General features: G+C 40.2%; 2 protein-coding genes across 10 annotated transcripts in view; both read left to right on the top strand.

Annotated features, from left to right (window-relative positions):
• PDCL2 (phosducin like 2) overlaps positions 1-6011 on the top strand; it is a 51552-nt gene extending 45541 nt beyond the window's left edge. Inside the window, exon 6 of the mRNA XM_089911948.1 lies at positions 2307-6011. Coding sequence (XP_089768074.1) covers positions 2307-2464 — 158 coding nt within the window. The 3' untranslated portion in view covers positions 2465-6011. The remainder of the gene's footprint in view (positions 1-2306) is intronic.
• A 4125-nt stretch (positions 6012-10136) lies between these two features.
• CLOCK (clock circadian regulator) overlaps positions 10137-14372 on the top strand; it is a 144962-nt gene continuing 140726 nt past the window's right edge. For all 9 annotated transcript variants that reach the window (XR_016393289.1, XR_016393288.1, XM_089911942.1 and 6 more), the window contains exons 1-2: positions 10137-10278; positions 11232-11314. The gene's annotated coding sequence lies outside the window, so the exon portion shown is untranslated. The remainder of the gene's footprint in view (positions 10279-11231; positions 11315-14372) is intronic.

Below are 14372 nucleotides of genomic sequence, written 5' to 3'. Positions count from 1 at the left end.
GTATTTCCATTCCTAATCCTGTTCCCCTCCCTGCCTCACTAAGCAATCACTATCATGAATAGTGTGTTATCTGGTCCATGCTTTTTAAAATTGTTACATTTGAAAAAAATTTTTTAATTGTAAAATACACATAACATGAAATTTACCATTTTAACCATTTAAAAATATACAATACAGTATTATTAACTGTAGTTATTGTGGTATACATTACATACCTGGGACTTAATTTATAAATAATGTTATTTTATTTAATCATTTTTAAGTATATCTTTAAGTGACATTAAGTATTGATATATTTTCACTGTTGTGCTGCTATCGTCATCATTATCCATCTCTAGAACTCTTTGCATCTTGCATAACTGCAACTCTATATCCTTAAACAATAACTCCCTATTCTCTCTTCCCTCCAGCCCCTGGCAACCACCATTCTGCTTTCTACCTCTGAATTTGACTCCTCTCAGTGAATCATACAGTGTTTGTCCTTTTGTGACTGGCTTGTTTCACTTGGCATAATGTCCTCAAGGTTAATCCATGTTGTAGCATGGGTCAGGATTTCCTTCCTTTTTAAGGCTTTAAGGCTGAATAATATTCCATTGTATGTTTTTATAGCACATTTTGTTTACCCACTAATGTGTTGATGGAAAGATTTGTTGCTTCTGTCTTTGGCTGTTGTGAATAATGCTGCTATGAACATGGACGTGCAAATAACCTGTTCTAGTCCCTGTTTTCAGTTCTTTTGAATGTATACTCAGAAGTAGAGATGCTAGATCGTATGATAATTCTACTTTAATTTTCTGAGCGACAGCATACTGTTTTCCATAGGGGCTTCACCATATTGCACTCCCACCAACAGTACACAGGAGTTCTAATTTCTCTGCATCCACACCAACACCTGTTATGTTCTGTTTTGTTTTTTAAAATAGTAACCATCCTAATGTATGTGATGTGTTTTTCCCCCACTGGCTTTTAATATTTCCAGTGTCATTTTTCAGGATTAAAAAAAATGCTTCAATCTGTTTCTGAAATTTCTACTATGTTCCACTGGTCTGTTTGTCTATCCCTGAATCAGTATAGCACTGTGTTAATTACTGTACCTTTGTAACAATCTAGTTGTCTCTAGTAGGGCAAGTCTTTTTCAAAATTTTATATAAATGTTGGAATTAGTCAAGTTCTGTGAGAAATACTGTTGGTTAGTTATTAGAATTATATTTATAGATTAATTGTTGGAGACTTGATATCCTAATAATAGTGAATGTTCCTATCCATGAATAAGATATAGCATGTCACTTATTTTGGTCTTCTTTCATTTTTTGGTAGTTTTCCTCATAAATATAATATATTTACAGTTGGCCTTGAACAACACAGGGGTTAGGAGCACTGACCCCATGCAGTCGAAAATCCACACATAACTTTACAGTTGGCCCTCCATATTTGCGGTTCTGCATCTGTGGATTCAACCAACCATGGATCATGTAGTACTATAATATACATTTACTGAAAAAAATCCACGAATAAGTGAACCCCTGCAGTTCAAACCTGTGTTGTTCAAGCGTCAATTGTATTACTTTTCATAATGTAATATATTTTGTAATTTTCCTCATAAGTGTATTTTGTAATTTTCCTCACAAATGGTCTGTTCATTTATACAGTGCTTAGGAATAAATTTAACAAATAAGGAATTTGCAGGGTTGGGGGATTTTGGTTATCAGTTCAATTCTTTTCAGTTTCCCTGTTGAATATGTTTTCGTAATTCACATTTTTGTTGAAATTTTCCCACTAAAATTTTCAAATGTATTGGCATACTTTTTTTCTCATAGTAGTCTCATGGCTTTAAAGTCTTTATCTTGGTTATTCCCCGTGTGTAAAATCTTTATATTATTTGGTTTCTTTCCTATACTTGTGATCATTTTTGCCCAAATTGTGTCTGTTAGTCTCTTCAAAGAATCAACTTTTGATTTTGTTGGTCACCTCTACTGATTTTGTTTTTCTACTTTTGCTAAAGTTTTTTCTTCATTATATGCCTCATTCTGCTTTCTTTGGGTTTACTTTATTTTTTTCCTAACTTCTTGATTTGTACTTTCAAAGCACTATTTTCAGTCATTTTAAAATAAACACTTTAACCGTAATTTCTCCCTTTAAGTATAACTTTGCTGTATCCAATGTGTATCTTGATATTGTAGTACTTTCATTGTAACCTAGTTCTAAATATATCATCATTTCCACATTAATTTTATTAGAGTCAACTTCTGTTTCATATAGATGTTCCAAGATTTTTATCTGATTTATTGATGGATTATTTATTGCAGAACTTGAATGGAAGCTAGCAGAAGTTGGAGCAATACAGACTGATTTGGAAGAAAACCCCAAAAGAGTCATTGTAGATGTGATGGTATCTTCAATTAGAAACACTTGTATTTATGATGACACTAATAGCTCAAACAGTGATAATGATGATACCAAATAGAAATATTTAATAAATAGCTTTAAAGTGTTTATATATGGAATATTTTATTTGCCACTGCCTTTATAATCAAAGATCAGAAAATTCATAAATAAATTTCTTTTTTATATTAGAATTATAGCTTATATGTCATTATAAAAACTTTCAGGTATTTTAGAATATTCATTGCCTCCAACAAATCTAGAATTTGTACTGAACCCTTAATATTTGTTTGTGATTTATCTTTTTTCGGATCCTTATTGGACAAAAACAAAAATATTACAAGTCCTCTGTGTTGCCTGCTCACTTCCAAAGAGGCCTGTGGATAAAAATGATGAAAGAGAACCATGAAATTTCATTTAATTTACTTCAATCAATATTAAAGTCTATTATTTAGGGGCTTTGAATGAAAATACTTAAATTTATGACCATATGACTTTTGTTCGAAATCTCTTACCTATTAAAAAAAATTAACCAATCAATAGAAAAAATGCAATTTAAAGATTCTGAAAAGTACACAAGAAACTTCTCCACTCATTATTGTAGTTTTTAATAGTTCTATTATTAAGTTAGAAAATATTGATTTACTAAGTATACTCACAGTTAGGCAACAGAATCATTAGAACTGTATGACATTGTAAGTCATACAATGTAAGTTTCTAAATCATGAAGAGAAGTGAGAAAAATATATTATGAGGCTTATGTATGTTTTAATAGTAATCACAGAAGAATTCATCATGAGAAAATATGTAATATGAGGACACTGAAGAAGACCTGCAGGATGTTTTATCTTGGCTTAATAATTAACACCACTTTTAGAGACAATGGTGTTAAATCCAGCATGTAATAATAGTTCACTAACAGATTTTATTCTTCTACTATTTTTGTATTGATGTCCCATCATTCTGATTATGGATATTCACCGATGTCTGTGAGAGAATCTAGACTTTAAATGATTAGATTACAAAAATAAATTGGTGAGAATTGAGGCAGTTTAACACGGAATCAGAAAAGGCTCTTTGCTCTTCTTGGGGGTGAGTTGGGATCACAGAGGCTGCAGAGAATGATGAAGTAGAAGGAAAGTTAAATACAGATTGAGTAAGGTAATGATAATTTATTTCACCAGATAAGGTAAAATCAAATGATCTAACTTTGGAAAGAATCAGGAAGACCCTTTCTGAGATAGCAAAGAAAGGTTTTGAAAATATACATATTGGGATGAAGGGAAGGAAAGTTGGGAGTTGCACACAGTGGTCTTTATTATAGTTTTATGCACACATATCAGAGACATAATTACCTATAAGATCCAACTCCTGAAATTCTCTAACAAATGGATGGAAAAATTCCTATTGAGGATAAAACAGTTGTGGAAATTAAGGGAAAAGCCATATTATCATAAAGTTAAAATGTAACTTTAGTGCCATCTAATATATATAAGTATAAACATTATTTCCCTTCCAATTGAAACTAAATGCAAAAGGTTCCCCTAAATGTAATCTTGTTTTAGTAAATCCATATTTGCCTATTTCCTTTTTTAAGTAAAAATTAACAGAGGAAGTACTAAAAGTATTTAAGATGTCTGAATAAAAAGATCCATATTTCTTTTAACTCTTAAATCCACCAGGTGGCAGTAGTTTTTACATACAAGCATAGTTCATGAAAACTTTAACATTTGTAAAATTCATAAAATTATAGCATGTTAGAGGTGGCTGGTTTTGATTCCAGCCTCAGCCTTTTTCAAGTAACGCACACACACACACACAAATACATTCTTCTAGCAAGTACTCGTGCTTACCAATACAGGTCAGTACTATTTCATACCCTACTTCATTTATACATTCTCACTTAAGTAGGGTATAAATAATTGTTAGAATGTGGGGGAATTATTTAATATTTAATATTGTGTTTCCCATTTTATTGAATGAATTTTTATTTGCTTGGATACAAACTTAAAAGGTTTTTTGAAATTGCCAATATTCAAACATTTTGACCTACAAAAATGGATATTTCATATAGCCAACCTAATATTTTTCTCTATTCCTTGCTGCCAACCATGCTCTACTGAAACTCCCTTCCCTACTTTATAGTGTCTCTTATTGGTCAAAGTGTGGTCCTAGAATCAGCAGCGGCCCCAGGGAACTTGTTAGAAATGCAGTCTCTTGCCCCATCCCAGGCTAGCTGAATTGGAATTTTTGTGTTAATGAGATCCTCAGTTGATTAAGCTGCACTAGTTAGCAAGTCCCCTAAAGACATCTTGAACATATTCTTTAACTCTTCTCTCACACTTTTGGTTATGAAAAGTCTGTCTGGTTTAAAACTCCAATCTCAGGTCCCAGGCAAGTGTTCTCTGGCTGAACTTGTGACTCAGGAACTCTGAAGATGGAAGGTGGAGTTTGTTTTTAGCCAATTACTTCCCTCTCTTTTCAAGGTCCATTCTCTGTGGTTTGGGGACTGGGAGGGAGATTAAGGAAGAAAGGGATAAGTCTCTCTTAACTGGGTAAATACAATCCATATTGCATCAAAATGTTCACTCTTTAATGGGCACATTGAGCTCTAGAAACTCAGAGGCAGCCTCTCCACTGCATGGTTCCTTGATATGGGCGATCAGTTCTTTCTGCAGCTCTTTCTCTTTTGATCTCTCTCAGTTCCCACTCCCAGAAGTATACCAGCCTCTTGCTGCTAGAATTTCTTTTCCCCTTAGGTGTCAAGGTGTTTCAAACCCGGAGGGCACTTTCTCAGCAGCATTGATGGACCCTGTAGAAATTTACATATCCTTGCCATGCCAAATTGTAGGAGTTACATTATTTAAGCCCACTTCCTGGCTAGCTGTTTCTCTCCAAGTCTCTATCCTCCTGTTCATGTAGTTGGATGCAGAGCCTATCAACAGTCTGCAAGAGATGAGATTCCAGTCTCTTCTTACAGTCACTGCAGTTTCTCTAGCTGATTCTGTTGGAGCCTCGTTCACGTAACGTAGAGTGGGGTGGGGAATAAACGAGAAATGAAAAGCCACAGTGCTCTCCAGGAACCTCGTAAGACATGGCTCCAATGATTCTCTCATCCTCTTCTTCTCATGTGTTCTGCTTATAGGCCTGAAAGTGGGAGTGTTAGGTCCAGTTTTGTCCAGCTTGTAGTCTTGGCTGAAGGAGAAAGTATCTGGGTCCCAATGTAAGCAGCTATTTAGAGGGTGAGTACTTCATGTTCTTTTCTGCCTATTTTGGACCTTATTCAGCAGCCTCTCATCCAGGTGTTAGCTGTGTCTATTATAGTGTTATATATTCTTGTGGGTCTTCAAATACTCAATTACTAACACAGTACTAGTGTTTCACTAACCGTTTTCAGTTTACCTCTCCTTTGTACTTTAATACACATGGCTAAGTTTACCTCCTGACAAGACTATAATCTGCCTGCAATCATAACTTGGAATATAAGAATGATCCTGAAAATCTTCTAGCATGTTTTAACTTTCATCTCATTCATTCATTCATTCATTCAATCATTCATTTAACTCAAGCATTGAAATGGATGCTGCATGTACAGTGGTGAAAAAAACACATGGTTCTTGCCTCCTGGAATTTACCATGTAGTGGTGACAAGGGGAAGCTAGTTAATAGATAAGAAAACAAATATCAAAAAAAGCGCAGTAATAGAGAATAACTGTGGGTACTGTGTGTGTGGGGCAGGTGAGAGGTAGGAGGGAGACCTCTTAAATAGGGTAGTTAGATCTTTGAGACATGAAGATTGAGGAGGAACCAGCCAGGAGAAAAGGTAGGAGGGTGGTCCAGGCAAGAGCACAGCATGTACCAAAGTCTGAGAATACAGAGAGATTAGCAAGGAACTGGAAGTGTTACAGGAAAAGAAGAAAATGGTAGGACATGAGGTTGGAGAGGTAGCAGGGGCTAGATCAAAGAGGTTATTATGGCCACAATTAGGAATTTGGATATAATGGGAAACAATAAAGGTTTTAAGTAGGAACATGTGATTTTATTTATATTTTTAAAAGAATATTCTTGCTGCTCTGTGGAGAACAGATTGAAGGGAGCATCTAAGATATCTGAGATAGTCAAGAGGAGACATCAGATAGACAATTGGATATGTGTTTGGAACCCAAAGGAGAGGTGTAGGCTGGAGTTGCAAATCTATGAGTTGTTTCAATCATTCCTAGGGTTTCAACAACAAATCATAAAAATCTAAAACCACCCATCCTTATCACCTAACCTTTCTGCAGTAGTTTGTAATTTACACTTGATCATCACAATTCTGAAATGCTTTTCTTCTCACTTTACAGATAAATACCCTGATGCTCAGAGAAATTACTTAACTTGCTCAGTGTCTCTTAGTAAGTATTAGTCAGGATTTAAGCCTAGACTTTTGATTACAGTCTGTAATACCACCTCATATTATTGACTTCCCACTATTTTAAAGGATCTAGAAAGAATAAGAGTAATTGATTAAACCATGAAGGATTCTTAAAAAAAAACAAAAAAAAACCCTAACAGTATATTCCCTATTATGCATATCAAACTTCCCATGTTCCAATCCACCTTAAACTATAGTGGCAAAACTAGGAATGTCAAGGAAAGGATGGATGAGAGAGGTATTATGAAAGAACAGAAAGGACATAAGGACACAGGGAACTAGGGGAAGAAATTGAGCAAGAGATGTAAGACCTACACAAAAAGGAGCATCATTAATAATAGCCACTATGGGATTTCTTATGTACCAGGTAGTACAATACACACACACACACAAACACACACGCACACACTCTATCTATATTCTATAGCTTCTCTCAATTATCTTATGAGATAGGATTATTATCCTTTATTTACAGATGAGGAAAGTGAAGAACAGAGAAATAACTTCCTCAGAGTCATGCAGATATTAAGTAGTGGGGCTGGAATAAATCCTGGCCTTTAATTCCCAATTTTGTACTCTTAGCCACTAAGCTATATTGCCTCCATCAAGACATCGACTGTGGAGATCAGTTGGGAAGGGAGTTGGAAACGCTCAGTTTAAATTATAGCAAGGTGGACAAGAAGAAATGAACAATATTTGAATTACATAAATTGTGTTTAAGGAGAGGATTTAGGCTGGGGGACAATTTAGGGTCTATGAAACTATGAGGCAGGATTTTTCTTTTAGGGAAAAGTGGAGTCTGGCAGTTGGAAATGTGATTAAAAATATCTGATACAGTTTTCATCTTGGAGAGAATATGGGCAGAAAGATAAGTTGTGAACTGAGCCACGGGAAATGTCTGAGTGGTGGCAGAGGACTGAGCAGAAAAACAGGGGATTATCAACAGTTCTTGGTAAATGATTAAATACATAAAGAGAGGAAGGAGTCAAAGATGAACATGATACATTCCTAGTGAATAAGAGGACAATGGAACCATTAAAAAGGGCAAAGGTTTTTTTTTTGTTTTTTTTTTGCGGTACATGGGCCTCTCACTGTTGTGGCCTCTTCCACTGTGGAGCACAGGCTCCGGACGTGCAGGCCCAGCGGCCATGGCTCACGGGCCCAGCCACTCTGCGGCATGTGGGATCCTCCTGGACCCGGGCACGAACCCGTGTCCCCTGCATCGGCAGGCAGACTCTCAACCACTGCGCCACCAGGGAAGCCCGCAAAGGTATTTTTGAAGATATGTGGTTCTAGATGATGCAGAATATGATATCACTTTCTCTAGAATAAACATCCACATCCTAGGGAAAGCATTCAAACCCTCTTGTCTAGTTGAAACCTTCCTTATCAGTATTATTAATCTTGCCTCATCTCTTGCTACCAGTATGTTAGGACTCATGATCGCAAGTGACAGAAAACTTCTCATTGGTTTAAGCAATAGATACATGAAAGAATTTATTGAGTAACTTAGCTGAAATTTCCAGAATTATCTAGTCCACAATGGATTCAGGGCATCACACATGTCTCCAGCCCAAATCTCCATTTCTGAATCTGCTTTCTTCCATGTTGCCTTTTTTCTCAGAATCTGTGAGTGGGAAGATGGCTTCAGGCTTCCATTTTTCCAGACTTAAATCCATTGGAAAAGAGAGATCACCCTTCTTAGTAAGTCTAACCTAAGGCAGAAGATTAACTCAAATATGTTTTCCTCTGGAGTCCTGCCCCAGCCATATGGTCTGAGAGTGAAGAAAGGATAGTTCTCCAAAGGAAATGATCAGAATAGGGAAAGACTGCTAAGCAGGAAAAAAAATGTCTACTAAAATCCTGTCATATGATGACTCCATCATGCTCTCCCACTGTTGACAGAAAAATCCTCAGGTGAATGATCAGGGATCTGAATAAGTTCCTCGATTCTGATGTTCCTTTTCTCTTGAGTACACTGCAAGAATTTGAAATGTTTACTGAGATGAATGTTACTTTGAAGGGAGGATTTTATAGTCACAACAGTTATTTTTTGAAACAAGAAAATGGCTTCTATTTCAAACCCCAAGGACATTCATTAAAATATGAAAACTATTAGGAATTAGGAAAGTAAAAGATCTCTTTTCCAATAATTTTCAACTACTGAAATGTGCTTTCCCTTGTGGACCAAGTGTGTCTTAACCATCGAGGGAAGTAATTTCCCCCTAAGATAAGGGGGAGATATTCACACGTTTTTCTAACAAGGGAAGCAGTGCAAATTAGGGTCCTGGTTTATCCCCACTGCTTCATCTCCCATCTTCCTTTATACTGTCACCTGGCCTTTAGGATCAGGTAAAAAACTCCAAAGGAGCACATCCATACCTTCTTTGCCTTCCCTCCTCCAGCCAAGGATTCCCGTCCGGTCTCCCCAGGCCCACCCTCCAATAAGAAGCGACTAAAGCAGTGCACCTGCAGGAGAGGGGAAGCGAAGAGTCTGGAGATCCAGTCACCTTCACAAATCCCCTCTTCCAGTCTAAGGAGACAAAACGCAAGTGATACCATTGGAAGGGGAAAAAAGTCTTTCGCCTGCCAACACCCGAAAATTTTTTCCTGGCATTCGCAAAATGAGTTGCTTTTCAAGAGAGAGAGGGTCTGCTTTTTAGCCTCTGGATCCCTCATACAAGAAACTCTCCTTTCTCTCCTCCTCGCTCCTCGAATCCAGGGTGAACACCAAAGCCGCCCTGACCCAAAGTTAACACTCCCGGGTTCGGCCGCACCCTCAGCCGACCAGGCCCCGCCTCCCCTGCTTTCCAGTAACCGGTGCAGGGAAGGAGCGCCAGGGAGATCTCGGTTTTCCTGCACGGCCGGAGGCTGCCGCGGATCGCGCAAACGCGCGGCCCAAGGGAGCGGGAGTCTCCTCCGGCGCCCGGGAACCCCTCCGCAGCTCAGGGCTGACTAACGAGGCAAGTCGCATGCGCACCGAGACGCTCCGGGGAAAGGGAGAGTGAGGGGAGGGGCGAACGCAGAGCACCAGCCGTCGGAGCCCGCGGGGGTCACTGATGACGCATGCGCCGAGAAGGAGTGCAATCACAGCCTCAGCATGCGGCGACCGGCTTAAAAAAGGAAACACCCGAGACCCAGAGGGCGAAGGAAATCTGGTTGCCGACGCGTGCGCGCTCCCGGTGAGTGGCGCCCCACCGGGTGGGCCTGGGGCGCGACGTCCGCCGGTAGGCTTGCCTGGGCGGCGCATGCGTGCTACCGGTGCTGGTGGAGGAGGGGAAGGAAAGGGAGGGGGAGGAGGAGCGGGAGGCAGTCGCGGGGAATTGTTTGGGGGTGGGTGGGGGGCGCCGCTCAGCTCCAGGTACTGCCTGAGCTGGGAGCCACGGCGTCTTCCGGGCGCAGCCGGGTTAGCTGTTCCGAGTCACCGCAGCTAGGCTCCAGGGTGGGGGAGGGAAGAAGCCGGAGCCGCCGCAAGCCGCAAGGTGAGGGCGCGGGGAAGGGGAGGGAGCGGGGGGCGGTGTGTACGGGGCCGGGGGGCGGCGGCCAGGGGAGGGGCGGGCGGGTGCTGAAGCCCAAGTTTTGCCCGTCGCCGTAGTGTGTCTTTTCTCGGGAGTTGGGGCGGAGGCTCGCCCCGGTTGAGGGGCCCTCCGGAAAAGCTGGGGTTACCTGCGGGGCAGGGGCGGGATTGGGGTGCACGGCGGGGCCGGGTGGCTGGAGCGCGCTCTTGGGCTGGGGCCGATTCGAGCGGCAGAGCGGCCGGGAAAGCCGGAGACCGGGTGCGGAGAGGGCTTTCGCTGGGGACCCGTTAGGCCTTGTGACCCACTTTATTCCTGTCACAACTCGGGCACGTTTGGAGCGGAGCCCAATGGGGCGCCAGGACGGCCAGCTCCTCCGGGGAACCCCCGCCCTCGCGCCGCGGTCCGCAGTCCGTGCGGCGGCCACCGCCGCCCGTGGGCTGGTTCCGTTAGTGGTCGCGGTTCCGGGCCTCGGTCCCCGGGGAGCGCGCGGCTCCGCGCGTCCGACTCGAGCGACTGCGCGGGTTCGAGGGTGCCCCGCGCGGCGCCACTTCTCCTTCCTTCCGTCCACCCGCTCCCGCCTGTTCCGTGTCACCGCGGCAGCTGTCTCTTCTAGCTGCCTTTCCGCCGGCGAAGCCGGAGTCTTTATAGCTAGTCCTGGAGCTCTGGCCCCAGGAGTGTAGTTTCCAACGCGTAGCGCCGCAGAGCTTATGTTCCTGAGTGCGTTTTCGCCGGTGTAGAAGTCGTCCTGTTAGTAATAGCAGAATCCTGAAAGGTAAAAGCCTCGTCCTCTGACCTGGCAAATGAAAGATCGAATCAGGTGGCGGTTTTTTGCTATCAGAATGCCACGCACTACGACCTTAAGCCTTTCTAACCTTAAAAAAAAGAAAAAAGAAAAAAACCAATGTCTTCTTTTACAGTGAAGGAAAAGCCCAAGAATTAAAGAAACTTTTACAGTAATTGTTGATGTGGCTATTATGCTGATCCCCCGAATCAAAAAAAGGTAATTTCACTTAAGTCTGCATTCTAATTTGTAGCTTCATTTTAAGTGATAAGAGGAGAAAATCGTGCGGCGTTTTCCCTCTACCCGGTTGAAAAATAAACTTTCTAAAAAGGATAAAATTTAGGTAATGAGGTGCTTTCTCTGTTTTATAATTTTTGGTGGGGGGGGGGGGGAAGAAACTAACTCAGGTGTTAAGTAGTTGACTGAACAGAATGTCATTAAAGGTTAGCCTGAAGAAGATAGATGGAAGTTGTGGTAGAACTAGTCATGCTCAGCTGTGAAGAATGAGGAAGCTTTCTGTGTAATGACATGGAAAGATCTCCAAAATATGTTATAAAGCGAAAAAAAGCAAGATGTAGGACAGTGTGAATAATGTGCTACTTTGTGTGTTAAGGGGGCACCCGTGGAATAAGAATACAGATTTGTGTTTGTTTTTCTACGTACAAAGAAATCTGGAGGGATAGTGGAAAACTAACAGTGATGGGGCAGAGGGAGAAGTAGCCTGATGAGGGGATAGTGGGAAGTGACATGCACACTGTATGTCCTTATATTTTAAAATATTTGTGACCATATTATGGGTTTAAGGTTAAACAAAGTTCTCCTCTCCAAAATAATTTGCTGTGTGTTTTTTTTCTGTTGCTTGTCTTTCCTTCCTAATTTATGGTAATTTTGGCTATTTTCAATATGATTTCTTTTAATTTTTTTTAGGAAAATGAACTAAAATTGAAAGAGTCTGGGGTCACCAGTTTAACTCTTAAAGATGTTTAGTCTTATTTTGCTTTGCTAAAATATATGACGTTATTTACATTTGGCATTATGGCTGGATTATGCTGTTTTCAGAGCATAGTTTGTCCTCCCTTCCTTTCTTCCCCAGGAATCGTAGTTGTATAAAATTTTACTTTTACTTATTTTAACTCCAAAGTTGTCATGACAAATAGTTGGAGAATGTGAATACTGCATTAAAATGATAAAAGAATTGATTGTCCAGGTAGTTTGCTTTTCAGATTGGGAAATGGTTTTCTCAAGGCAATCAGACATGAACCTCAGTGACATGTAAATTTATATTTGTATACATGTATATAGTACTACTTATGGAAAAGTAAACCGATAAGTCAATGATTTGTTGGTGCAAAACACTAAAAACTTCTTACAACTTATGGATTGTTATACGCAGTACGTAATTTTGGGGGGTGGGTACTCAAAATTCCTCTGGTGGCTAATGTTGTATAATCAAAAGTAGTGAATGTTGAGTGACAGTTGCTATGGGCATTTTTGTTATGTTACCAGCATTGCTTTTTATTTTGTAGGATAGGATAATTGTGTTATTTCTGTTTGATCTGTAGGTCTCTAGTAGCCAAACTTCTGCAAATGGCGTTTATTTTTCGTTTGAACTCCATGTGGGTCTATTCAGTCTTTTTGAAAAAACAGAATCGCATTTCAAAATTTTACTTAAAATTTTGTTTTTAACATTATAGAGGTAAATCAATGTTTATGAAGAATTAAAACAATACAATGTATATATAATAAGAGAAAACGCCCTTTGCACACTTCCACTTTGTCACATCTCTCCCTAGAGATAACTGCTGCTAACACTGTTATATAACTTCCCAGTTTTTTTTTGTGTGCATTTACAAACATAGACTTTTCAGTCTTGAAAATAGAATTATATTGATTGATCGTCTACTTTGCCAGTTTGCCTCTACTGTGGGCTGTTACTAACCCACAGGACAGGGAAATGACCTGGAGTATGTGAGAAAGTTTAACGTGTAGTATACAGCTCAGGACATTCTCATCTTTTCACTTGTGAGGGGCTGGTTGGTTTGGGGTACATTTACAGAGTTTGTAGTGAGGTCTTAACTGGTGTGAGCTTTATGTGATGTAGACTGAATTCACCTGTAAGACATGGATTCCATGGCTTTTATAGGACTCTTTAGGGTCCACATTCTAACGTTTTCTTTGGGTTTTGACCTGGTCAGTAGCTCACAGGTTAAACTTTGATTTTATTCTCCTGTACTTGCAGACCACTAGAAAGCCCCTTAGATTACATCAGCCTCTCCTGGTCCTCTGAAGTGAACCTAGGCAGGCTTTGTCCTTAACTAAGAGACATTGATTGACTTGGATGGAATCCAGCCTTGGATGGAATCCAGCCTTTGAAGCGGAAAGGGGAGAAGAGGCATTTTGGTCCGGTTTGTGCTTTACTGACAGCAGACAAGTTGCATGCATACTTCCACTCAGAGAGAACATTGCCCTTCTAATAGTTCCAGAGGTGGTGGTTTTTTTTGTATTGTTTTTGTTTTTTTTAAACCAAGCTGCGAATAATTACCAAGACTTAATTCTTTTTAGGTGATAGAAAGTTGAGTATTAGTCAAGAAACTTTACTAAGCTATGTGACATACATAGAAAGATAAAATATAATTGACCCTGCCCTCAGAGGGTTTGAAATCTAGTATGGTTAAAAGAGCATGTATGTAATGATTATAACACAAGATGGGAAATGATAGATTCCAGAAGAAAAACATACATGAGGTTTGTAAGGGTAAGACTATTTCTAGCTTTTTACTTTTGTGGGCATGGAGTTTGGAGGGAGAGTAGATATCTCAACGTTTTAAATAGTTAAGAAAGGATAGAACAAACTTATAAAGCTCAAATCTTAGCTCTTAAGGGGTAAGGAAGTAAGGAGTTAAATTGCATCCTCATAGCAGGCACTTATGAACACTAATTGATAGTTTATTTTTGTTTGATTGCGTTTTACTCTCTCCCACTGGAAAGAACCATTTGATGTTTTATTTGATCATTATAATACAGCCTCTCTTAGATTTCAGGATTTTAGAATAGGAGATTTAATTCTGCCAGTTAACTGTTGTCTACCATCTAATATGTCAGACAGCATTAATATTAAAAGTAAATTGTTGGGGCTTCCCTGGTGGCGCAGTGGTTGAGAGTCCGCCTGCCGATGCAGGGGACGCGGGTTCGTGCCCCGGTCCGGGAAGATCCCACATGCCGCGGAGCGGCTGGGCCCGTGAGCCATGGCCGCTGAGCCTGCGCGTCCGGAGCCTGT

This window comes from Delphinapterus leucas, chromosome 5 (assembly GCF_059928025.1).
Source record: "Delphinapterus leucas isolate spDelLeu-1000000601 "Yukka" chromosome 5, BTC_Dleu_Yukka2, whole genome shotgun sequence".
NCBI lineage: Eukaryota > Metazoa > Chordata > Mammalia > Artiodactyla > Monodontidae > Delphinapterus > Delphinapterus leucas.
This window is presented reverse-complemented; position numbering and strand designations above follow the sequence as displayed.